Source organism: Pagrus major, chromosome 8, assembly GCF_040436345.1.
Source record: "Pagrus major chromosome 8, Pma_NU_1.0".
NCBI lineage: Eukaryota > Metazoa > Chordata > Actinopteri > Spariformes > Sparidae > Pagrus > Pagrus major.
The window spans coordinates 26,729,259-26,755,987 of record NC_133222.1 but is presented as its reverse complement, the minus strand read 5'-3'; the positions used below and the strand labels follow the sequence as shown (position 1 = coordinate 26,755,987).

At 39.5% G+C, this 26,729-nt stretch overlaps 1 protein-coding gene across 1 annotated transcript in view; it reads left to right on the top strand.

Annotated features, from left to right (window-relative positions):
- The first annotated feature begins 1,860 nt into the window (after positions 1-1,860).
- The window catches only part of plcg2 (phospholipase C, gamma 2), a 43,848-nt gene continuing 18,979 nt past the window's right edge, over positions 1,861-26,729 (top strand). Inside the window, exons 1-15 of the mRNA XM_073472493.1 lie at positions 1,861-2,008; positions 10,908-11,099; positions 14,912-15,061; positions 15,872-15,965; positions 16,131-16,178; positions 18,740-18,824; positions 19,127-19,207; positions 19,307-19,350; positions 19,459-19,531; positions 21,146-21,247; positions 21,545-21,663; positions 25,413-25,498; positions 25,645-25,762; positions 26,160-26,328; positions 26,427-26,522. Coding sequence (XP_073328594.1) covers positions 10,916-11,099; positions 14,912-15,061; positions 15,872-15,965; positions 16,131-16,178; positions 18,740-18,824; positions 19,127-19,207; positions 19,307-19,350; positions 19,459-19,531; positions 21,146-21,247; positions 21,545-21,663; positions 25,413-25,498; positions 25,645-25,762; positions 26,160-26,328; positions 26,427-26,522 — 1,449 coding nt within the window. The 5' untranslated portion in view covers positions 1,861-2,008; positions 10,908-10,915. The remainder of the gene's footprint in view (positions 2,009-10,907; positions 11,100-14,911; positions 15,062-15,871; positions 15,966-16,130; positions 16,179-18,739; positions 18,825-19,126; positions 19,208-19,306; positions 19,351-19,458; positions 19,532-21,145; positions 21,248-21,544; positions 21,664-25,412; positions 25,499-25,644; positions 25,763-26,159; positions 26,329-26,426; positions 26,523-26,729) is intronic.

Genomic DNA, 26,729 nt, shown 5'->3' with positions numbered 1-26,729 from the left:
AAGATCTCAAGATCTGCACTCTATTTGGGCCAATACAAACACCTGCTCAGAGGCTAAAAGGCTGCTCTGTATACATCCCCACTCCTGCTCTGTTCTGCTATCATGCAAATTACTGAGGTGCGATACACATGCAAATCTGTCATATAACCCCACAGCAGTTCATACAGCAGCATGAAAGACATGGTTCCATAATGAATGTCTAGACTTGTCTTTATATTTGTGTATGGAAATGATTTTATTGTTTTATTCCCAGAAATGATGCTGTACTTTGACCCCCAGGATCACCTCATTACAGGCCCTTCATTACAGCTAGAGAAACTGCTGTTTATATCCACTGTGTATATATTGTATGGACAGTCACCCTTTATCTCTTTATACATCAACCAACCAATTGATCAAACTTTACATGTACAGTAAAGCAGGTCAGGGCAGTTCAGTGCACGTATAGGCCAGTGTTTCTCAAACCTTTTCAGACCAAGGACCACTAAACTAATAAAAACCACTTCACTTCCCAACATCCACAAAAAAACAATCGGCCTACTTCATCAGTATATTCCAAATTACAACCTAATTAGATGTCTTACAAAATAGCGTAGTGTACTCACTCATCATTGTCTCTGTTGGCATATTAATGGGAGGAATGGTGCTGCTTTTCTGTGACATCAGTGAAGCAATGTTTGGCTCCAGACTGGAGAATTTTAGTCTCACATTGTGCTGATCATTTTTGACATCAGTCATAATACCGGGGTACATACGTTAGGCAGGCAGTGCCACAAAAGGTTGGCTACATGCTGAAGTGTGAAAACACAGCAAAACGTGTTTGAAATGTTTGACTTTAAGTTAATTTAATATCATAAACAACACATCTATCCTACTCACAGCGTGGCTCTAGAGTTGCTTAAGGTCACAGACTTTTGAGAAACAAACTTACTTGACCAAATCTACTCGTGGACCACAAGGGGGACGCTTTAGGGAAGGCTGTTACAGGTCTATTAAATATCTATGCTCGTAACAATGGACAATGCACATATCTCATGACATACAGAATGTATATATACATATATTTGAAACTAATTTATTTGTGAACTGTCCATCATTTTTTCTATATAATCTCAACCTTTACTTGAACTCAAGTTGATTTAATTCTATTGTATTTGCTATTCAAATCTTTTTTCAGAACCGTTCTCAAGCCTCTCACATGTCAGGGAACTCCAACAGTTGCATTCTAAATCATAAATCAGTGGTTCACAACCATTTTGGAATATTTTTTATATATATTTCATTTACAGGACAAAAGCAGCGATTAGAGGAACATGGAAATAAATTGCTTTGTGTGGTGCTGCTGCCATCATCCACAGTTATTCCTATATGTTCTGCCCAGCAGCCATAGCTGTTGCTGCATACAGCATGTGAATGCGTCAGGATATTACAGACTTTACCGCTTCCTCCACTGATAACAGACAGGAGTGAACATGCTCGTCCTTCTCACATGTGAAATAAGCGGGACTGTTTGAGTGAATGGAGTGATTGTTCGTGCTCTCGGACCGTCTCCTCCACGGTACTGGACCACTGAGTCGCTGTCTTTAAGGAGCAGCCTACCTGTCCAACATGTCGCTGGGCGGTGTTCAGGCTGCTGCTGTTTCACTGACAGTGGGAGAAGGTACAACTCGGTCCAAAACATGTGTTCTGAACACAATGTCAGTGTTCACCCACAAAACTGTCGGCTCACACAGCCCGATGCCTCCTGCACGGTGTAGTTTGCATAGATACCGTCCTGCTTCCGGCCTTTTTTTTTTTTCTTTTTTTTTTTTATAACTTGCAGGCTATGCCTATAATGCAAGTTAACTTTTACTTCCTTGTACACACAGATAGAGGAACTGGCCGTTTTGCGGCTGGCCTTTTTTGTCAACATTCTACATCCTCTCTAGCTTCATTTCATAACTTTCAAATCATGATCTGATAAAACACCAGCGCTACTCGAGCTGAAGAGAGTCGATCACTTGTAAAGGTAAGTCTGTGACTTTCTTAAAATGCTTTTTTTCAGTTTGTGTTGAAGTGCCCGTGGTGTGACAGTAAAGCCAGAAGAGGGGAAATCCGCTTTTTACTGACTGCATATCTGCTGGGCTGCAGATGATGTGTCTGACCAGGCGGTTCACAGCATGGACTCAGTCCTGTGTGCTGTCACAGCCTGTAGTGATCCCGAACAGGCGCTTTTACTGTTCCACCTGCACCTGTTCTCACTGATCATCCTGAACGACAGGTTCTGGAGTTACCATATGAAAGCTTAGTTCAACAGGAAAAACAATAATGTATGAAAGGTGGAAGCATAACCAAGTGCAATATGCTGACACAAGGATGTAGGCTTGTTTTCCCACATCACTGTGTCGTGCTACTGAGCCTTTTTCTATTATCACTTAGATTTCATGGTTTGAACAACGAGCGCTTGGTAAAAAGTCCATACAGCCTAAAACTTCACAGTGGACACAGTGAACAGACAGTTTTCAATGTGTGTCCCTTAAGCTAGAATACAACCTAACACAAAGAGTTTCTCAAAAAAGTCATAACACATTAATAGTTACTTTTTAAAAAAAAAGAAGTTATGATTCACTCCCTGTAGGAAGTAATTTGTTACTGTCTTGTTACATTACTTTTGCATTACACAGCAACATTGCCTGAGATGCACTGTCATTTAACTGCTAGTTAAAGGAACATCTCACCCAAAAAGAGAAAATTCAGCCAGTATCTATTCACCACCATGTGATGGAATGGCGGGTGACCAGCACAAATCATTTGTGGAGCCTTGCACCTTCTAGACGAGGACTTTAATATGAACAAAACCCAACAAAAAAACAGAAAAAAAACCCCCAAAACATTAAATGTCTCCATACAGCTCATCCAACGTCATCCAAGTCTCCAGAAGCCCTGAGATCCCAAATTGATCTGAAAATTTGTTTTTACACTGTTTTTAAGCTAAAGGTGTTTTCACGCACCCCGTCTGAAGTCAGTACACACACTGAACAGTGCGTTTAGGTAACGCGATGAACTAGCAACAACTAGCAGTGGAATGCTACATAGTACATTTAATCTGTACTAAGTGTACTTTACTTGAGTATTTCCATTTTGTACAACTTAATAAATGTAATAAAACTGAGATGTTCTGTCTCCATTACATTTCTCCATCAAAAGCATTTGATAACCACATTAGAGAGATCACTGCATTGGACCCTAAAAATGGAGTATTGGTTAGGCTGAAGTTATACTGAGATATTTTCCCTGTTTCCCACAGTGACTCCCTCTTTATCCGTGATTGCCGTACTGGCAGACTCCAGTCAGCTATTAGAACCACATAGTTCCTCAGCTAACTAAGCTGCTTGCTCACTGCAGCTAGTTGCTACAGGTAAATATAGCTACAGCAAGTAGTAGCAAGTATAGTGAGCAGCAGCTAGTGGTTTTGCTGCTCCCTGTATCGTGGAACTACCTTTAAATTGTGACCATTTCTTACAAATGACACCTTTCACCTCCTGAGCTCTTGTTTGGTAGGCATTTTTAATTTCTGCTGGTTGTTTGGGATCAGTAGGACCTGATAAGTATAGAAACTAAGCATCATCTTTGAATAGGAAGTAGTTTTTGGAAAAAATTATGTCCTCATGTGGGGACGATGCGTTTAGTTTACTGTAACATCATAAAGTCACCAGAGTGTAACAACGTATGAAACTTTTCATTTCCTGAACATTGAATTTTCCTTGCTCCATAACTAGGACTATAATAGCCTAGCCATGGGTCAAGTACGTGTGCTTCTTTTGCACGCAGAAATTTCCACCGTTGAAATTAGCTTGTCGGGCGTTAGCCTGTAGTAAGGTCTTTGGTGAGACTGGATGAATATGACCTTTGTTTAAACATTTTCACAACAAGGAGCAATACTACAGTATTCATTCAGAGTCATGTTTCTGATGTTCACTCCTTTTAGCTACACCTTGACCAACTTCTCACTAAAGGGAAAATAAATTGCCAAAAGGGACAAAAAAGCTGGGTGGAGAAGTAGAGTTGGGAGTTACTGCTGCAGGTTTACAAGCAAACCCTTTTTGTGCCACATATACAGTTATCTTTTTATTCAGTGTTGAGACAAAAAGAGTTAGCACACCCAAGCCATTCACATGTTTCTTCTGCCTTTGTTACATTTAGGTGGGAAAACTCATTGTGCACTTGCAGGACTGTAGCTACATGCACTCTAACACTTTGTCTTTGTCTTTGTATGGGGGAAAATCTTTCTTTTCTCTACTTTTATATCCAATGCTGTTATTCAGTGTTAATTTTAAAAAATCTATATTATGTAAAGTTTCATTAAAATCATGTAGTGATATCTGTTATTTGCATTTATTGTTAATACATAGCCTATGAGTTATTATACACACAGCTCACTTTCAACTTTAATCTAAAGATACAGTGATAAAAACACAAAATTGTAGTGGATTTATAGTCAGTGAACTGTGGTGAACGTTTAGCTTGTCACTTGTCACCCTGTTGTCACTGTCATCTTATCTTCTGGCATTTTCACAGTTTTTTTAATTTAACCAGTGAATATCTTTCTGTCTATGTTTTTGTTGTTTATTTTAAAGGTACAATTTGCAAGAATTGTCACCTTTTGAAAAAAGATATCACCAGAGTAACAGCTAACTGCTGCTAACAGTAGCTGCTGTTAGCTAGTTAGCTCAGTTAGCTGTGCAGCTAGAGGTCCAGACTGGGAGCTCAGAGAACCAGGGGAATGTTGGTCTTTACATTGCTAGCACAGGAGCTTTGGATAGGATGGGCTGGGGCTAGCTGGTTAGCATGTTGACTTCAGTAGATATCTCCGCAACGCATAGACGTTATAATGTCAAAACTGTTATTTCTTCACATTCTGTGATTGCCATTTAACACCCGGTGCAATTCAGATGAACTTCCCATGAAATCTGATCTTGTTTAGCTCGACCGCAGAGTTTGACGGTGTATTTGTGAGTATATATAAGCATTGCTCTGTTAAAATTCAACACAGTGGATCATCACATCCTACTTTTTTTATTTGTCCTGAAGCGTGTGTGTTTGTTCATGTGTGACATGAACACATATGGCTGTGATGGAACAGTATTTGTGTTAAGTATCGCTGCTGTGTTGGTATGAAGAAATTTGTTAGTCTGATTAAGGCTGGGACAGTCCCCTCTCAAGGTTTCAGCCGGAAAAAACGGGGGAATAGTTATATAATAATCTCAGTTAATGATTAATTTCCCTTCAGAACACTGAAGAACGCTTGTTAGATTTGGGGTGTTGGTCTTAATATAAGCATAGGTGTAGATGAAGGCAAAAAATGGTTATTCACACAATAAACATTTGGATTCACATGTATTAATATTACCAACAGTATACATATATTATTATTGTAACTGCATTTCCTTGTCTTGGAACTTTCGCTCTGTGCAATGACAATAAAGTGGAATTCAATCCAGTATCATCCAAATTAAGTAAGATATTAATCTGCACATGAAATTATGCATTATTTTTTTATATATGCCTTTTCATAATAAGAAGCATTAAAGCATTTCTTTCAATCACATTAGATTTAAAGAATGTGGCCCCTGTGCCAAGTGATTTTTTTTTTGCACCAACTTTCTCTTCATTTCCATCTTGGCTTTCATTCTGAATTGTTTCTGTTCTATTCAGGCCTCTTCTCTGTCTGTTTTTAAATCTCTTCTTAAAACCCATCTCTTCTCCTTGGCCTTTGACACCCAGTAAGACGTCGATTTTATCTCCTTGTTTTTATTGCTTTGTATTGTGTGGCTTTTATTATTTTTTTTTACTCATGTTTTTGTTGTCTTTTAACTTATTTTTGTATTTATATGTAATTTTATTCTTCTGTACAGCACTTTGGTCAACTTTGGTTGTGTTAAAGTGCTTAACAAATAAAGTTGGATTGGATTGGATTGGACTATTCTCTATTCTCCACAGTACCTTGTTATTGATATTTCATAACATATCTGAATCATAATTTAGTTAAATTAGACAGAGCTCCCCCTGTGCCACAGTTTTGTTTTTGATATCTCTCTGGTCATTTGCAAGTTAAATATTAGGTATTGTGGCGAATCAGGTTGAAAACCCTTTAACACTACTCTTAACTCCACAAGTCATGTGCACATGACTTTTTTTTTTCATCGCTGAACTACATATTCCTAGTCTCTTTGTGCCATGAAATTGCACTGTGCCAAAGTATCCCAAACTTACTGACAAACATTTGCCAATAAGATGGTGGGAAACTTTTAGTAACGGCTCTTTTATTAACCTGTTTTGTGCAAAGTTAAAGACAGCGTCCTTGGGAACATACACTTTTACCCGTCTTACTTTACCCCTCAAAATCATGATGCAATATACCAATACTGTATATAGAATAAATGATTAACTAAAGAGAAGTCATTGTATTAAAGCAAAGGCAGTAGACTGATAATAATAAAATGAACTCAGGCACAAAGAGAGCATGGTCACAACAGGATATGAACTCTTATATTTGCATCTGATATTAATACTACTTTTGTATGTGAGGAAAAGCGGGTGACCTACAGCTGGAGAGGACACATAGAAACACCAGTAAACAAGAGAGCAAGGGGTAGTACAGGGTATCAGATAATATGTCTTTCATTTGTATTTTAAAGGGGAACTCCACTCATTTTACCAATTTATGACCCTGTACACAGTATTCTGTGGCTTTGATGGCACAGTATGGCTATAGAATAGATTAGTTCCCTAAAAAACTCACTTTCACTCTGCAGTTCTGTCTGTTGGCACACTTTATTTCAGATTCTTTTTTTTATCCAGATACTGAAGGTACCAATTCAAAATGATAAAGTTCATCATTAAGTTATTGATATGTTATGAATAAATGTTTACCTGTGTTTACCTGTCTGTGTCAACCCGATAGGTAGGGTCTATTGAATAGATGCTATTGGTTTACAGAGGCTATTGGTATTGCTACAGGATTTCTCAGTAGACCTGTCATGACAGTTATATTCTCGATTTTATAGTACATGTCTTTTCTTACCGTGCACTTTTTAACAACAATATGTGTATGAATGCAATTATTTGTGCTGACCTTGATATTACATGTTGTGTTTACATGAGCTTTTTGTTAACTGAACCTGATAGTCCATTTATTTTTTCTGAAATATTGAAGATATTATTAGTTATTATTAAGACATTTGTTACTCTTTGAAGGGTTATACTTGCATCATTACACTATTATATTATCATTATATCAGAAGCATTAAATGGTCTTAAAATGAGAATAATATCAATCATATCAATGATGTGGCGCCATAAAACAGGGAATTGCTAGAGCTCCACTGAACATAGTTAAATCTGCCCCAAACTTCCCATGTTGGATAAGAGTCCTTGCCTAAAGAGATTGACATGCCAATATTCTGTTACAGTCATAGCGCCACCTAGTGGCAACAGGAAATTTTTCTTAACGTCTTACAACAGCCCTTGCGGCTAATTTGACGTACATGCATGAAATTCGGTGCACTTGTTTATCCGCACTTACATCTACAAAAAACTTTCTTGGTGCCACTACTCAATAGGAAGTCAGCCATTTTTAACTCTACTGCTCATTTTTAGCAATTTGCATGTGTTGTATTTTGGCAAACTCCTCCTACAGCTAACATCTTTGTGATGACAAGTTATTAAAAGTTCCCACATTTGATAAGAGTCCCATTCTGAATACTTTTACATACCAATATTTGCTTACAGTCACAGCGTCCCAGAGTGGCTGCACGAAATGACCTTTTTTTTAAGATTATAAAATACAATAATTTATCGTTTAATGACCACAGCCACCTCAAACATGCTGAGAACACACCTAAGACGTTCAGGGTGTGGCCGTGGTGGTGCAGCAAAGGTCAATGAATCACCTTGAAACAGGAAGTTGATGTAACTCTACTACACATCTGCAACAAACTTTACTGGTTTGATAAGGGTACTGGCCTGAATACATTAACATGCCAAATTGTGCTTACAGTTGCAGCACCACCTAGTGGTAATGGGAAATAACATGTTTTTTTTTCCTTCTAAGTCCTCCTGCTAGCAGGTTGTCCAAATCCGCCGTAATTGGATGCTGATGCAGTAGCAAGGAATGCTGATGCAGTAGCAAGGAATTATTCACCATGAAACAGGATGTTGTTAGAACTTCTGTGTAAATGGTACAGTTTGTCCAAAATGTCACATGTTTGATCAGAGTCCTGCACAAAACACTTCTACATGCCAGTTAGGAAGTATATTTTATTGCACCAGATGGCAGCAGGAAGTAAGCCTTGTCTAACAATCATTATTTCATTCACATGAAATTTTCATGGTACAGTCTATGCTCGACATTCTTAAACGTAACATGTAATTACTCGGTCTTCTCTAGTGCCACGTAGTGACCTCCTTCACGCAGTGTCCAGAACACATGGAAATTCAGAGGCATGTCAAATGATCAAAGTCTTTCAACAGTCATACCAAAACCAACAATAGTGTGTGTGTGTGTGTGTGTGTGTGTGTGTGTGTAATATCAATATCAATAAAGGATTACTAAAGCACATATTCAGCTCCGTTTGAGTCAATAGATTCTGTAAATGAGCTTGAGCTATAAAAGGTTGTGTCAACCAAAAATAGAGATACTTTGGATTTTCTGTTCTTCCACCCACTCATCAAAACATTTGTAGTGACGTCAGTTTCCTGAATCCAGACACAGTGAAACGAGATGAATGAGTCACCACGCAGCTCAGTTTGTGTCTGAAAGCAGCGCTACTGAGAAAAGTTCTATAGGAGTGGAATTTGAGGTGGTTAAGTGTGGTGGAAATAGTGCAGAAGAGCTACATCAGGGATGTTGGTTTTAGGTTTTGATTGTTTCTTGTCTCTGTCAAAACCAGAATGTGTCTAGAAGAGTGGAAACAATTGATTGAAATCTGTTATTTGATCAGCAGAAAACGGTGATTGGAATTGGAATTGGAAGATGCCTCTTTCAGATCTGGGAAATTACAATGGAAATATTTCCCTGTTTTTGGACCATTTATAATAATAATAATCTGAAAAATAATCAAAGGAATATTAAAGAAGGAGGTGAGAACACAGGTAATGTGCATGTACAGTATATGACTCCATGAGACCCAGACTAACCCAAAATGGCAGCCATGGTAAAAAAGAGCCTAATTCTTGGTGACCATAAGAAGACTGGCTTTCGTCAGAACTACGGATTTTAGGAGGACTGTTAATCATCACGTAATATGGGAAATTAAGATTGTCAGATTGTCATTGTGTTACAGAAAACAAGGTAGTTCTGTCATCTTGACTGAACTGACTCAGTTCAGGTACTCTCAGCTAAGTATGACAGAGTGCAGAGTTGGGCAAGTAGGGATTCATTGATCACGCTTTCAGCAGAGAAACTGCCGGTGAAATAAAAGACTATCATTAATACTGAAGTTTTGTGGTCCAAGTGCCTGCTTACACATTTACACCAATCAGCCACAGCATTAAATCCACCAACAGGTGATATGAATAACATTGATAATTTTGTTACAATGCAATGTTTGGCTGAGAATCCTTGGGTCCTGGCACCTATGTGGATGCCACTTGATACGAACCACCCATCCAAACACCGTTGCGGGCCAAGTATACCCCCTCATGGCAAGGGCACTCCCCAGTGGCAGTGCCCCCCCAGCAGGAACATGCACCCTGACACACCACAAACACTGCTCAGGAATGGCTTGAGGGACATGTAAAAGGGCTCAAGGCATTTACCCAGCCTCCAAATTCCCCAAAACCCAATCCGATCAAGCATCTGTGGGAAGTGTTGGAACAAGTCTGATCTGTGGAGGATCCACGGCAAATGCCCCAGTGCAGGACACCACTGGATACCCCCAGAAGTCTTATGACCATGCCTTGACAGGTCAGAGCTGTTTTAGCTTAACAAGGGGACCCAACAGAATATTAAGCAGGTGGTTTTAATGTTGTCGCTGATCAGTTTATATTGCCTTCTTGGTTTATGTGTTTACCTTTAGAAATTTTCATCCATATTCACAATCATCGTTCCTCAAAAGATAGAACTGTTGCATAGTCTTCTCTAAAAAAAGTGTTCAAAGCAACTTTCAAAACGATACACAAGCGGCATCCATGCACCACTAAACTAGTGTTTTTAGACAGAGTTTACTACATGATGAAATGTATAGGGCACCCCAAATAAATACAACTCATCATTTATGCTGAGATCATTCCACAGTGATCTTTGGATTTTGTGACTCTTCAGGCGTTGAGTTCAGTTGGTTGGTGGGTTCAGTTAGATTCATGCTGCTGCAAGGGGAGGCTTGTTTGCACTTGCACTTGTGGTTTTAAGGCCATTGCAGGACCTATAGATGTGTCACAGGAAGATCATTTTACACTTAGGCTGCTGGCTATGTTACTGTTAGGTGCCAAAAGCCCTAATCCGTTAAAAAAAATATCTGTATGCTGTAGCCTACATTTGCATTGGAAGCAAAACAGCAAAAAAGCAGAAATTTGTGAACTGTCTGGTAAAACTTGATCGCCAAGTTTAGAGGTCATAAAAACATTGCCTTGACTTAATTCAAATTGTACGTGTTCACAAATGACAAGTTTATTTAGGGGCCCTATTATTGCACTAGTACTAGAATTAGAATAGCAGTTTGGGGGGGGAGCAGCCACAGCAGTAATAACGACATTACTTATTAAGATATGAGTGTTAATAATATTAAAAGTAATAATAATAATAATCAAGGTGATATGACTTTTTAAAATCTTGTAGGTACTCAAGTATCCTTCGCGATCTAAGCCTTTTACACAGCTGTCGACTGCCAGTGAATGAACATTTCTCTGTCTCTTCCGTCCCCTCTCAGCTGCAGAGATGGCTTGTTGGGGGCAGCAGGGCGAGATGACAGAGTACAAGAAGATCGTGATCAAACGGGACATGGAGATGGGCGTGGTCATGACAGTGTTTCGGCAGAAGGCGGAGCGGCTCACTGTGCAGGTCATCATGGAAACCCAGCAGGTGGCATGGACACGCACTGCAGACAAGACTGATGGTGTCTGTGAGTATGAAGTATTTTTAAAACACTGACAAAATCTCCTCCCCATTAAAACCAACTCGCTGGAAAGTTTTTGCATAACTACCTCCACCAAGAAGGTCATATTGTCACCCGTGTCCATTGGTTGGGTTGTTTGTTGGTCTGTTGGTTGGTTTGTCAGCAGGATTACACAAAAACCACTTCACAGATTTCCATGAAACTCGGATGGAGGATGGGTCTCGGCACAAAATACAGCCTGTAATTTTTTGTGTGGATCCAGATGAAAGGACGGATCACTTTTGCACTTATGACATCATGACATAGGGCGTTTGTCCAGATTTTAGTTCATTTCTCAGGGAATAACGCATGGCTCTTGATGGAGAAAAAACAGGCATATCTAGCTGGCTGGTATCTATGAGTGAGTACAATAAGTGCATAATTAACAGCTTATAAATGCATAATAAAGTATGTCTGAACTTAATATTCAACAAAAAAATGTTGTCTAAAAAGTTTAATAATGACATAATGGGTAAGTTAGTTAAACTCAATTTGTGTTTGTAATATGATTATAAACAGGAAACTCATAAAACCTTTATTAATGTTCCTAAGGAGTCTATAAACTGTGTGCTTAGTGCTTATAACAAGGACCAATATAAACGTTACTGTACATTTACATTATATGCATATTGATGGTATCTGTCATCACTTCCAAACACAGTTATTGTTACTGACTAATTATCTGTCTGACTGAACCCATTTATATTCCTTTAAAGGTATCATGGAGTTTTTTTGCCTCTGGTAATGCTATGAAGCAATAGTTTTTACAAGTGCACTCTAATTCTGTTTGTATCATGCACACACACACAAACACATGCAACCACATAAGCATCCAGGTGACCCTACCAGTAGTTTCACTCTCTTTCCACTGATCAGTGATGGTTAGGCATGATAAAGCATAGCACAGGAAGGAGGAAATGCACTCAACAGGTTTGTCAGGCTTCAAGAATACACACAATGTGTTCTGAGAAGTGACAGTAAACATAAACAAAACTTATACAGGCTACTGTTAATCTCTTGACAAGCAGTATTAAAGTAGCAGTGGAGCCTCTAGCCCACTGTTTAGATACTAGTGTGCATGTTAGTGTCCATGTTTCAGTGTTGTAGGAGATACACTAATAATAAACACTCGTTAATGGGGCACCACCTCCGATGTTTTATCTATTTGAATAATCCGGAGGTAATTAATCAAATTCGACTAAACAAGTTTAACTTGTATCAATTCTAATCAATTTCAGAACAATTTATTCAATCTCACACATGAAGAAGTGAATTCTACACATATCCATCGGTTCTCCACATTAACACAAACCTGCACAGACAACGACGTACGGTTAAATATGTTTATTTACTAAATAAATCAAGGTGAATAAATGAAAGGATGATTCAAACAAACAATAATGATAACATAAAATGTAGAGACTAAATGATCATGGTAATGAATGGATGGAGATGAGCGGATGGTAAAGTCGCGAGTCTGGGAAGCATTCAAAGATTACTATAGTAATTTTGACACTAACGAGACCCTAACCGGATTTCTTATTAATTAAAGATTACTATGAATCAAAAGAAAAGAGACACCACCAACTCAAGAACATGCGTGTGACTCCAGCAGTGTGCATGGGTGTTTAGCCTACTTTGCCTGAACTGGGACGTTCACCACTTTGGACCTCTCCGGAGCTGATAGCTTGATCTCGGCTTTCGGTGCCGGTCCAAGAGAAGAAGTTGAGTCGCGGATCGTCTGCGGCTTGAAGATGCCGGTCGAGAGCCGGAGGGATGTCGCAGCTCGTCCGGTCTCCCAGTGGCTTTCTCTCGTCCAGGTGTCGGAGGGAGAGAGCAGTCCGTCCAGTACCCGGCAGGAAGGTCCCGGTCCACTGCCCAGCGGGATGGCACCGCTTGTGAGCGTTGGGGGCGAGCCGGTCTTGGCTTGGCAAATGTCTATTGTTGCAAACCGTCGCACGGTTTGTTGATGCAGGCAATTACTGCACAAAGCTGGTTGTCGTAATAAAAAGTCTTCTTCTTGCCTGAAGTGGTGACTCTGAACTTTTGATCGAACTAATTCAACTTTCTTGACGAAAATAACTAGAGAATAACGCTGGCCGGGCGAGTCCTCAGTTATTACTCAAAACAAGACGAATTAAGTCAAATTAACTTCTACTGAGTAAAATAACGATACTTAACAAAACGAAAGCACTTAGAATCAGTGCATCCTCAAATTAGAAGATTGAGGTAAAAATCGCACGTGGTCAATTGTGCGGAGATTTCTGCCTAAGAGCGTGTCGCAAAAATACAAAAAGTAAAGGTTTTAAAAGTGAAGCGAAGAAAATTTTAGAAGAGAGTTACAAAAAGAGTTACAACAAGAGGTTACAGCAAGAGAGCGTGCGAGAGTTGTCTCTTGGTATTTGTAGTCCAAATCGGCAGGCGGTCTCTAAGGGGAGGGCTGGCGATTCATCAAACGCCTACACTTACGAAACTTGAATTAAATTAAACCGATTTAATGTTTCGCGATCGTGCTTCACCTTTCTCAGGACCTTACCATGGCAAAATAAATGGACTTAATGAAATAATATGACCTGATTAAATTCGCTGAACGACTAAAAGAAATTAACACTGGATCAAACATGAAAACACTTAAAGACACAGTAGAACTGATAGAATCTGACCACATATAAGCATTTCTTAAAGTCATAATACCTGTAAATGAAGAAACATATTACAAACTTTTAATCAGGAAAACGTATTAAACCAAAGATATTTCCGACAGTCTAATTTCTTTGTACCTGGACTCACCACTGGAGGGCACTGTGGTTCCACCAAACACAAGACACATTTAACATTAAATTTGATTTTAGCCAAATTTCATCACAGAGAAACGGGAGAAAGATCAGTTTTATGAGCTTCTCTTACTGACCCTTAATCTGTTGGAATTAAGAGAATGAGATCCTGACTTAATGGTTAATTAGAAATGGTCTGAAATCTGGAGGAACACAGAGACCATTTGGGTGGATTTTGACCACAGATAAGAAACCAGATGAGTCGTAAATTACAGACCTGGGAGTGTTGGCATGGAACACATCAGAAGGTTTCCAGTGTCTCTCAAGCTAATGTGTGCTTTAGAAGTTAGTGAGGAAAGAGAGACACAGGTATAAAGAAATACAGTAAAACAAAGGGAAAGAGGACCATTTGATGTGTGGATTAATTTACATATGTAAAGACTCTGTATTGACACCTTCTGCTGACCAGTCAGTTCGTCCCTCCTGGTGAATCAACCAGAGGACTCCACATGACCTGTGAAAGAGGATTTATCTACTTGCAAAGGGAGAGAAAGTTCATCCAGAGGTTTTGGGTTGTAAATTAATTAAAAGTGTCTTCATACGAAATGTTTATGAGCAAAGAAAACACTGTCCTCTCTGCCAGGCGATAAGATGGCGCCCCTCTTCCTGTAGAGTTGCTTCAAACTTAAAAACAGAGGTGATAAGAAAACAGGGCCTCAACATCAAAGAGAAAGGAACACAGGCATGTGCTCCTACAGTGTATTGAACTTGCCAGCATCACAGTGTGTCGAAGTGTGAAAATTACCATCCCCTAAAGAACACTAACTGAGGCAGGGAGCTGCAAATGTGTGAAATAGAAAAAAAAAGAACCCTTTTACAACTCTTACTTGTGTCTTGTGATCCTGACTATAGATGAAGTGGTCTTCCCCAGCAGGGATTATTTACAAAAGCAAATCATCTCCTTCAACAATAATAACAACCAGAAATGTGTGTGCCGTGTTTCAGTGGACCTGTTTGAGATCAGAGAGGTTCGTCCGGGGAGAAACTCCAAGGACTTTGAGCGTTTCAAAGATGGCAAGGACAAACACAATGAAGATACCTGCTTCACTATTTTCTACGGCTCACAGTTTGTTCTCAACACCCTCAGTCTGGGAGGTGAGCTCTTTGTTTATGTGTGTTTCTGGACTTCAGACCAGATAACATTTTCTAATTACTTCTCATGAAAAGTGTATTTCTGTAGTACTCTGTTTAAACTTTTAGTAAATTTATTAATATGTCTTGGATATGTTTGATTTTTTTGAGGCCAATCACAGAATTTTGAATGAAAACCTCCAGTATGCTGATTTTCAAATTGAATGGAATAATCAAGTATTTTGGGAAATTTGCTTATTGTTCTGTTATAGAGTGAGATCAAGATGTGGTTAGCCTAGCTTAGGCAACCACATATTTCAGTTTGTAGCTTTCTGTTTGTGCACAGGTTAAGTTAGGTTAAATGAACAAGACACAATGGGTTCATCAGTTAGCCTTAGAGTTGTTGGTTTACATATTTTCCCCTCTGAACAGAGCAGGCATGCCTCTGGTCTTTATGCTAAGCTAGGCTAAGTCCTAACTCCAACTCTCTAATGAAGCACTTTTACAAAAATGTAGAAGTGTTCTCTTTATAAATTTACATGAAGTGAAAATGATTCCATGTCCAGTAGAGAGTTGTATACTTGTCACAGTAAACAACTCTCAGAAACGCAGTGGAGCACCGAACAAACAGATACATTCATACTACTGTAACAGATGATATGAATGTACCAATTATTAGTTTCATTTTAACTTTAAGGTCACATCTACTGCTTTGATGCAGTATGTTGAAATATCGAACAGCACTCCTTGTGTAAAGAAAGATTCACTGCTCATCCTCCCACAAAGTTTGTTTAGTACAGTAATACATTACTGTCTGTATTGCTCAATTTCCAGCTGATTCTGTGGAAGAAGCACAAAAATGGCTGACAGGACTCGAATTGCTGAGGCAGGAGACACTGGCTGCTCCGACTCCAGTTCTTATAGAGAGGTACACACACGCATGCACACGCGCACGCACGCACACAAACAGACACACACACACACACACACACACACACACACACACACACACACACACACACACACACACACATAGTTACTGATAAAGACAGCACGTCTGGTCAGTGATCTCTCTTTGTTATTTTCCCTGCAGTTGGCTGAGGAAGCAGATGTATTCTGTCAACCAGACCAAAACAAACAGGTACTGTACATGTATGATCTGTTTACTCAGTCATGCTAAACTAGAAGAAATAATAATAATAATTTCCCTAACACAGTATTCTAATTCTGTCACATAAGTTTAATGCAAAGTTGTTTTTATCATGTTGAATCGATGTAGAAAGATTGAATAACTAGATGTGTGATTTATTACATGAGCCTGAATAACCAATTTGAAATGCATTACTTTTATGTGTTATACTTGAATAACTGTCACGGTCCTGTCATTTTGGTTCATTGTGTGTGTGTTTTACATGTGTTTTCTGGTTGTGTGTTTTGTTTTTTGCCCTTTTCCAGTGTTCCGTCTTCCCTCCTGTTTTCTTCATTCCCTTTATTTGCCAGCTTTTTGTTACCTATCTATCTGCTTGTCTTCTTATGGATTTTTTGGACTAATTATCAGCTTTCATTAAAGCTCGCTTTTTGTGTTGAATCTGCCTGCTCCTGTGTCTGCATTTGGGTCCTGTTTTTGCACGTGTGACAGTAAGGACCAACCAACCATGGACCCAGTGGATGCCCTGTTTAAAGAGGAAATTTTTGATCCATCTTATACCCTCCTCTGCATCCAGGGTTATTAGAGAAGGGCCCTGTCCAAGGAATTTATACAGGAAGCCCTAAATATGGCACACAGAGAGTGTCCTCAAAACCAGAATTTTCTGCCAGAGTTGGGTAAAGACTTTTAAACACCACTAAAAGTTCGACTGATTCTCAGCCCACTACTCTCCAGCATCCTAGCTCCCACACTGGGCTTAGCATGGAATCTGCCAACCCTCAGTCCCGGGCACCCGGCTCTCAGCCCAAGCTTCACCCTTCGAAAAGCCTGTTAGAAACCAGCCTGCGCTCCCTTATCTCCGGCGGGGTTTTGTCAGTCTTCAGCCAGCTCCTGCATCCAGTCCCTCTGGCCGGCTAGCTTCCAGAGACTGATTCAGAGCTTGCCCACGATTCCCAGAAGTCTCCTTTCTGGGGGACCTGCCTGGCCTATGGCCGGGCTCCCACAAGAAAGCAACATTTTGCTTCTCTGCTGCCCAGCTGCATGCCTTCACCGCTGCCCAGTGCACCTGAGCCAAGCCTGCACAGTGTCCAGCCGACGTCCTGCCTGTTTCTGGGTTGGGGGTCCCGGCAGACACCACACCAGTTCCAGCGTTGAGGGTCCCGGTGGACGCCACTCCAGTCTCTGGGTTGACCGATGCCTTGGCTTTCTCTGGGTTGGCCAATGCAGCTCGTGACTCTGAGCCTTTTCGGCCTGGGTCGGCCGATGTCCCATCAGACTCTAGTTCTCGGTCGGTGGCTCAGTCTACTCCTCTTCACATTCCTCTGTCGGTGGCCCGGACAGCTCCTGTTCCTCAGTCAGCGGCCCAGTCAACATCAAACTCTGATTCTGAGTCGGCAGCCCAGTCAATGTCAGACTTTGGTTCTCAGTCGGCAGCCTGGTCGACATCAGACTCTGGTTCTCAGTCGGCGGCCTGGTTGATTACAGTTCCTGTTCCTAGGTCGGTGGCCCGGCTGATTCCTGTTCCTGTTCCTTGGTCAGCAGCACGGCCAACACCAACCAGTGGTTCCCAGTTGGCGACCCGGCTGACATCAGACTCGGCGTTCCGACCGACATCCGCCAGCGGCACCCAGTCGGTGTTCCAGCTGACTTCAGCTCCTGTTTCTCTGTCAGCGGTCCAGCCGACATCCACCAGTGGTTCCCAGCCAGCCTCCAGAGGGCCTCCGCTTCGTTGCCGGCCTCCAGAGGGCCTCCGCCTTCTTTGCCGGCCTCCCGTTCAGCCTCTAGAGGGCTTCAGTGTCCGCCGCTGGCCTCCTCCATAGCCCCTCCACCCAACCGGTTTCTTTTGGACTACCCCTTTGACTTTTGGTTTTTGACAGCTTTTTGTTACCTGTCTGTCTGCTTGTCGTCTTTTGGATTTTTTTGATTAATTATCAGCTTTCATTAAAGCTTTTTGTGTTGGATCTGCCTGCTCCTGTGTCTGCATTTGGGTCCTGTTTTTGCATGTGTGACAATAATAAACATTTGGAAAACACATTATGTTTATGCATAAGTTTCCCTTAACTTGATGTGTAAAAACTGAATAAAAACAAGGTTTATCTTTAAGTCTGTATTAATTTGATCAGACTTATCAATATATTTACATTGACTCAATGTGAAACATTGCATTGAATATGACCCTGTACATCGAAGTTCATTCAAAATAGTTTGAAAATGTACATGTAATTAAAATACTTAAAGTCACTGTTTTAGGCAGATCATTTCTTGATGTAGCACTGTAAATTAAATCAGTATTGTGTTTTATGACTGCAATCCTATAACTTGATAATAGTTTTTTTCTCTTCACTTACTTCAGTTCTTACAGTCAAAAACTGTATTTTTAAATTACAACTTTTGTAAAAGACTTTTCTAGGCATCTTATGCCTTCAATATCTTATTCAATAAGATGACATATGACAATAACACATCTAGACTGCATTGAAGATCGTCATGATAAACAACCATATAAGATTACTTCGGACAATGGATGTGTACTGTCATTTTCTTTCTTTAACCAGCATTTCCATGAAGGAGCTGAAGGCTCTGCTTCCTCTGCTCAACTACAAAACCCCCGGCTCTCGTGCTCTCAAAGACAAATTCCAGGTACTCTTCTGTTAATGCCATATTGTCTTCATTGTTGTGTGTTATTAAGTTAACTTTTGTTGTCCTGCACACCTCTTTCTCTCAGGCCTTTGACACATGACACATATTAAAAATACCGGGACATAGACCATATAGACGTAGAAAGCCAGTGGACAATTATTCTATTCTACAATGAAAATTGCATCTCTTCTCACATATTCGAAATTAAAAACGATTGATTCTACATTGTGTGATTTGAAATAAGAAACTTTTAGTATGTACTCTTGTCATCTCATTCATGTTTTTATGTTGTGCTTTCACAGGAAGTGGGAGCAAAGAAAGACCGCCTGGATTTTGAGCAGTTTCATAAATTGTACAACCATATAATGTTTGAGCAGAATGAGGTGAGTCTGAATTTATTATATTAAAGTGAATACGCACTGCATGTATTATTATACATATGTTATCCCAGCATTTTCATTCACATTTGTTTTTTAACTCAGATCCTTGATGAGTTCAAAAAGGAATCGTGTGCTTTCATTCTGGGGTGAGCTCACATTTGCTTTAATTGATCTTAACAGACCCTGATGTGAATGAAACCCAACTTGTAACGATAATTTATAGCTTGTCATCATGTTTGTACTCCATTGAACAGTAACACAGATAAACCGGATGCCTCAGCAGTTCTGCTCCATGACTTCCAGCGGTTCCTTATCTACGAGCAAAAGGTAAAATAATCTACAGTGAATGATTAGAACACCAGACAAGAGAGCTGTTGTTGTAACTTTGCATGTCTGACTCATTTATGCTCTTTTGTGCCTGTCAAACAACCTTTCTCTCAGTCCTTTCCGAAACATTTGTATCGTAACATATAAGCGCTGTAATTATTTATATTCATCATTTATTAATCAATGTTATCTATTTATGTAATTTATAGCTTTAAATCTAGGTGACTAGGTGGAATCTTTGTAATGTTAAAGTTAATAAAAACAATACACTAATTTAGTGATGCGGTAATTAAAATTAAAATTAAAATTTGTAAGTTATGGCCATAATTTTTGTTTCAAACATTCAGAAAATGAACTAACATTATAAACAGAATGTTAAAAGACAACAATGTTGGCTTAAGGTCAAAGACAACTATTCACTGTGTTGCACAGTATTGTACTGTAGACATCTGTCCTGTCTTGCAATACCACTGTGTACCGCAAGGGTCTGATAGGCCCCATCGTGGTTGTGATCCAGGCAGACTGCAGTCAGCTAATAAATAAGGGCCACTTAGCTCCATGAGTAACTGAGCTAGTAGCTAATGGCAGGCTAGTCGCTTCAGCCAGAGATAGCTACAGCAAGGAATAGCAAGTCAGCAGCAGTTAGCAGTTATGCTGCCCCCTATAGTTTTATAATTACCTTCAATTTCTCACAAATTACACCTTTAAGTCGGGATCAAATGTTTGATTTTCAAGCAATACGTTTGGAGGGGGGGCGACCCCCATTCCGAAGGACCGCCATTCCGACGGTCCGCCATTCCAAAAATTTACGAAGGTAGACCTTTTTTCAGGTTCGGAATGCTGCCCTTTTTTCAAAAATAATTAAGGGCCGGCATTCCGAAACATGAAAGTGAACGTTAGGAATGGCGGCCCTTCGGAAAGCCGCCTTGGAACCAGTTTAATGATGAATGACAGTAAATTCGAGGACATTTTTTTGATTCTGTAAGAAACTAAGCGCACCAAAGCCAGTGGGCTTTCTGGGTTGGTTATAGCTGTGTGTCATTAGCATAAAAATGTGATGGAATGCCATGTGGGCAAATAATAGTGCCCAGAATTGAGCCTTGAGGTACTCCAAACCTAGTTTTGGCCAAAGACAAGATGTGATGAGATTCTTACCTCAAACTTTCAAGTTTCGAATAAAGAAATTAGCGTTATATCATAAGTTTCCAAATTCTGTTTTCTTTACATCATATTTCATCACATTTTCATTAGATTTTGGCCTATGTAATATATTAAGCATTGTCGTCATGTTTGGTACATGCTTTGGTATCAAATTCCAAGTAAATCATCCACTAACTACATCCCTTCTTCATTTGAATTCTTTGTTTTATTCATAATTAGTGGTTATGATTATAATTAGTGGTCCTGAAAAAAACATGTAATTTTTATTATTTTAAAGGACACAATTTCATCTATAGCCTATCTATATCTATCTATGTCATCTATAGACAGACACCTATAATTGATAAGCAAATTAGTCTTAGCATTGACTTTTTATTAGTCCCACAGTGTTTCATTCATTTTAACATTGGCTTCAATATCTTTCTCTCTCCTTCTGTGTCCCTTTACCCTCAGGAATCCTGGGCCAGTGATCTGAACCAGGTCAGAGAAGTGATGACCACCTTCATCGACGACACCATGAGGAAAACCAATGATCCTGAGTTCACCGTCAGCGAGGTATTCTGCTCTGTGCCTGCATGTATTGTTTGTGACAGAGACAAAGATGTAACAGCCTTAGACACTGGTCACAGTATGCAGAAAGTGTTCACTGAGCTGAATTTGATGGGAAATGGCAGGCTAAATAGTTATTCGTAGGGATGTAGTTCAATGTGTTAGGCCAGAATTAACTATTAGGCTTAAAAATATCACTGAAAGCTTTGTTGTTTGTTATATGAAGTACTATCATTGCTAGAAGAAATCACATAAGTAATGAGGGACTGTGTTGTTAAATCTGAACCCTTTCTCCTCTTCTAGTTCCTCAGTTTCCTGTTTTCCAAAGAGAACTCAATGTGGGACGAGAAGTTCTCAGAGATCAGCAACCTGGACATGAACAACCCTTTGTCCCATTACTGGATCAGCTCCTCACACAACACGTCAGTATGACTCCACACACACAGTAATAGAATTATACATGTTTTATATGGAGTAAATCAAAGTGAATCATATCAACATTATGCTCATTTTCAGGTACATACTTTTATTTTGGGTGTCTATTTGGAAATGTTACTTTAATGCTTGAATGTAAAAAAAATGCATTATTTTTCTCATATTGTCCATTGCTGTAACACCTCTATCCACCCTCTGTCTGATTGCTCCGTTTAAGCGTCTGTCTCTTTAAGGCTCCTCTCCTGAAAAGCCCTGTGTGCTCTTATTGGTTGGCCCTCATAGGCCTGAGCAGGCACCGCCCACCATGTTTCCACATCAGCTCTGCCAATGGTTTTTCAACCACAGCCATGCAGGGGGCGAGGCTGAATGCCGTTTTTGATTACAGGCTGTGTACTTTTCTCCATGGATTAAGCATTTGTTACTTTCACTGTATTTATAGAACACATAGACCTGCCTTTTAGTCAGGAGAGATGTGAAATAGACACACTTTTTACAATATGGGACTTTGAAGAAGTTGATGATGATGAGGATGATGCTGTCTGGTCACTATTTAATTTAGATCTGATGTATAGTGACTTACAATTTTTTTTTTCACACTCAAGTTTTTATTGAGTTTTCACAAGGTTATGAACAGCAACAAACAACACATAAGTCAAACAAAAATGGACACAAAAGTATTAAAGTATTTAAAAAAACAACGAAAACAGAGTTTTCTGGAGACATTTCAATATTCATACTAGTATAATATAATTAGATCATTTATTTAGTCGGTGTCATAAGCTATACAGATGTTCCAATTTTTTTTCCATTAAATGCTTCCTCCCTGACTCAGATGGGAAGTCAATATTTCCCTAACAAAAATTTCTTGGACAATTTCCAACCATTGATCCTGTTTTGGGCTGTTAACATTAAACCACTTCCTTGTCGTAGTTTTTTTACTTGCTGCCAGTAAAACTTTGATCAGGAAAAGATCTTCTCTCATTACATCATTCTCAATATTTCTATTTCCATATTTTCCAGGCAAGTATTTGGGATTACATATCCCAAAATAGATTTAATAACTGTATTTATATTTACCGAATATGACCTTATATTTGAACTGTTGGGGGAAATGTGTGAATGATCAGCCTCCTTACTCCCACACAGCCTCCAACACTGTTGTTGTGGAGCAAGTTACCTGCTTTTTATTTTGGGAGTTAAATTCTTCAAGCAGAATTCCCTCAACACTAGTGGATTTGTGGATGTAATTTACATTGTGTCTCGCACATTTGATACCATTCTTCATCTGTTATTTGAGTCTCTAACTCTGCTCCCATTTTGCTTTAATATAGAGCGTTGAATCCCCCCTGCTTCCCCCCAAAGATTGATAGAAAGCTGAGATAAACTGAGGCTTCTCTTCTGTTTGTACATATTGCTGTTATGCCTTTTTGTGCCCATTCTTTGAATGTTGGGTCATGCACCCCTGGCTTAAAATTCGGGTCATACGCGAACCACCTCAGAGTATGAACCTCCAGCTTTGATTTGTATTTTTCGACTATAACATTCCATATTTCCAGTGTAAATGCTACTATAGGGTCCATAGTATGTCTCAGAGCCCCTATTAGATAGTTGTCCCCCACCAGGATCTGTTAACCCTGTATCTCCCTTTCCGTTTCTTTCCATCGAGACTCATAGTCAGGTCTACAGCAACAGGCCAGATATCTAAGTTAGGCTGCATAAAAATATTCCTAAGGTTGGGTAGAGCCGTTCCTCCCTTATTTTTCGGCAGTTGAAGTGTTGTAAATCTTGTTCTTGGCCTTTTGCTATTCATGATGAATCTAGAGATCATCTCATCTTGTCCCAGGCTATGGACTTGTTTTGGGGAATATTAATTGGGAGGGATTGAAATAAATTTAATAACTGAGGTAGGATAATCAACTTAACCGTCTGTATTCTGGCACTGAAGTCTAAATGGAGGGTAGACCCCCTCTCAACATCTTCTGGATGTTTTCATCAGTTTTGTTTTAGTTAGTTTCATACACACTGAAAAGTGAAAAGTTATACCAAGATACTTCATTGTTTTAGAGCTCCATTTAAGATTATATGCATTTGTTGGGATGAGGAATAATTAAATGAAAGAATTTGTGTTTTTGATACATTCAATTTATACCCTGAGTAGTATCCATATGTTTCCAATAGGTTTAGTAGATTTGGGAAACATATGTCTGGTTCTTCTAGAAAAACAATTACGTCATCGGCGAAAAGTCCAATGACATGTTCCTTCCCCCCAATACTGACACCCTGCAGGTCTTTACTGTGCCTTATTGCCTGTGCTAAGGGGTCAGCATATAAAGCAAAGAGAATAGGAGAAAGACAGCACCCTTGTTGTGTCCCTCTCTCCAACCTGATCATTAGACAGACTTCCAATTACCTTTATCCTAGCTGTAGGCTCATGATAAATAGATACACTAATACACTGAATTGCATTTTCATTAAAACCAAATCTTTTTAATACCTCATATAAAAATACCCAACTAACACTATCAAATGCCTTTTGGCATCCAAACTAACCACGACTATAGGCCTACTTGACATGTCTGTAATGTGGAGAGTTCTTGTAATGTTGTCCTGTGTTTGGCACCCCATAATAAATCCAGTTTGGTCTTCCTCGATCAGGTCTGGTACAAAATTCTCAAATCTTTTGCAAATGATTAAAGTAAATAGCTTGCAGTCTACATTTAAAAGTAAAATTGGCCTAAAATTCTTTGCCTTCCCTTGGTAACATGGTAATAATCGCTTCCTTCCACGATGGGGGGGCCCTGCCCTCTTTCAGGTTCCAGTTTAAACAAGATAGAAGTAAAGGTGTAAGCTCTTCCAGCTCCTTAACTGTATTTCCGACATAATAGTATTGTTCTGTATCTCACCGATAGATGGCAGATCAAGTGAATCAAAAAACTTCTTATTGATTTTTCATCAGCTGATGGTTGTTTAGAATGAAGTTTCTTATAATACTCAAATATTTTTTCGATCTCACCTGGCTTATGTACTAATTGTTGGTTTGAGGGCTCTTTATTTTATGAATTGTATTAGAGGCCTGCTGTCTACGCAGACGTCTGGCCAGAAGTCTGGTTGCTTTTTGACCTGACCGGTCTGTTTGGCAAATCTTGGCCTTTTTTCTATATCACCCCCAAGTATGTCATCTATCTCCTCCCTTGTTTCCTTAATATGCTGTAATACGGACTGATCTTGTGTATTTTTATGTTTTTTTCTCCAGTTCTCTCAATTTGTCTTGTGACTAACAATTTTGAAATGTCTGATTAATAAGTTCACTACAATCTTGCCATAACTGAGCTAAAATGCAATGCAAGCAGAAATCGTACACCAAAGCTGCTCTATTTTTGAAATCAGGATGGCGTCTTCTTCTCCTTTGATTTTCACCATTGATTTTTAAATGTCTCACCTGTGAGTCGGCCAACTTAACGGAAGCATGATACTAAATTGCGAGAGTGCTCCTTTAATGAGTTTATCGTCATTTATTTAACTTCTTTATTTTCAGTAATATATTAACATGAATAATACCATCGGCTACATATTATTAACTCTTTATTCGAAAGTTGTAACAGACGTCCTGATAATAAATCAACAAGAAAAAATGAACAAAGCGTCTGCAGCAGAGGTAACAACACATGACCAAGATTTCAGTTTTTTCAAATAAATATAATTTAGCATGTCTCCTGTTTTGTGTGTTCCTCAACAGCTACCTGACAGGTGATCAGCTTCGTAGTGAGTCGTCCACAGAGGCTTATGTGCGCTGTCTGCGTCTGGGATGCCGCTGTGTTGAATGTCAGTATATAACAGCTCCACTGCGCTACATTTATATCATGGATGTGTTTTCCTTCACATTTTGCTGTTACATTAACATAATTGGTCTCAATTTGAGCCTTTTTCTTGTGTGTGTGTGTGTTTTGTGCGGTGCTGCATCTGTCTAGTGGATTGCTGGGAAGGGCCTGGGGAGCCAATCATCTACCACGGCTGGACCAGGACAACTAAGATCAAGTTTGAGGATGTGGTCAAAGCTATTAATGAACACGCATTTGTTGCATCAGAGTAAGAATCCCCAAAAAACCATGTCTTTGACACACACGCACGCACGCACGCACGCACGCACGCACACACACACACACACACACACACATTTTTATTTGGGGTTTTGTAAATTATTCTCCCGCCCTACTGAATCTACTCTTGTGAATGAATCGTGTGTTCTTTTATTATAATTATTTTATGTGACTTAACTACATCATGGTATTGATTTTGCCGCAATTTGATGTTAACCATTAAAAATGTAATAGTTTCTGTGTTTTATGATCTACTGATAGAATTTGTGGTTTCCAGCATTTTAAAATGTTTTTTGACTTAAGAAAAGGTCATTATAACACTTTGGGCCACTTGTTTTGGCCCCTTTCTCTTGGCACATCTTGATGAATATGTTTATCTGCCTCAGTTTCCCAGTGATCCTGTCCATAGAGGAGCATTGTCCTTTAGATCAGCAGCGTCAGATGGCTCGTATCTTCAAAGAGGTGTTTGGAGACAAACTGTTGACTGAACCTGTGGAGCACATGGCTGAGCAGCTTCCTTCACCTACACAGCTGAAAGGCAAGATCATACTCAAGGTACAGAGAGAGTGTGTGTGTGTGCGTGTGTGTTTTGTGTTTGTCGTGTTGTCATTACTAATGCCTATGACTGTACTTTTCTTGTTATCCATGTGCAGCACAAGAAGCTCACTGTGGAGGGAGCAGGAACCAGTAAAGACTTCCGGAAGGGGCAGAAACAGGGGGACCTGGAGATCTGGGACCCTGTGGACCAGGTACTGGTAGAGGGGTCAGATTGGTATGGCAAAGTACCAAAGACTCCTTTTACTAATTTAAGGCTGACTGGTCAAAAGCAACATTACCAAAACGATGAGTGGAGTATTTAATATGACATGCTGAAACTGTGCAGGGACATTTGATTATTATGGTAGCAAAAAGTAATTTAAGATAAAATAAATGCAGTAAATTCATACAACTAGAAT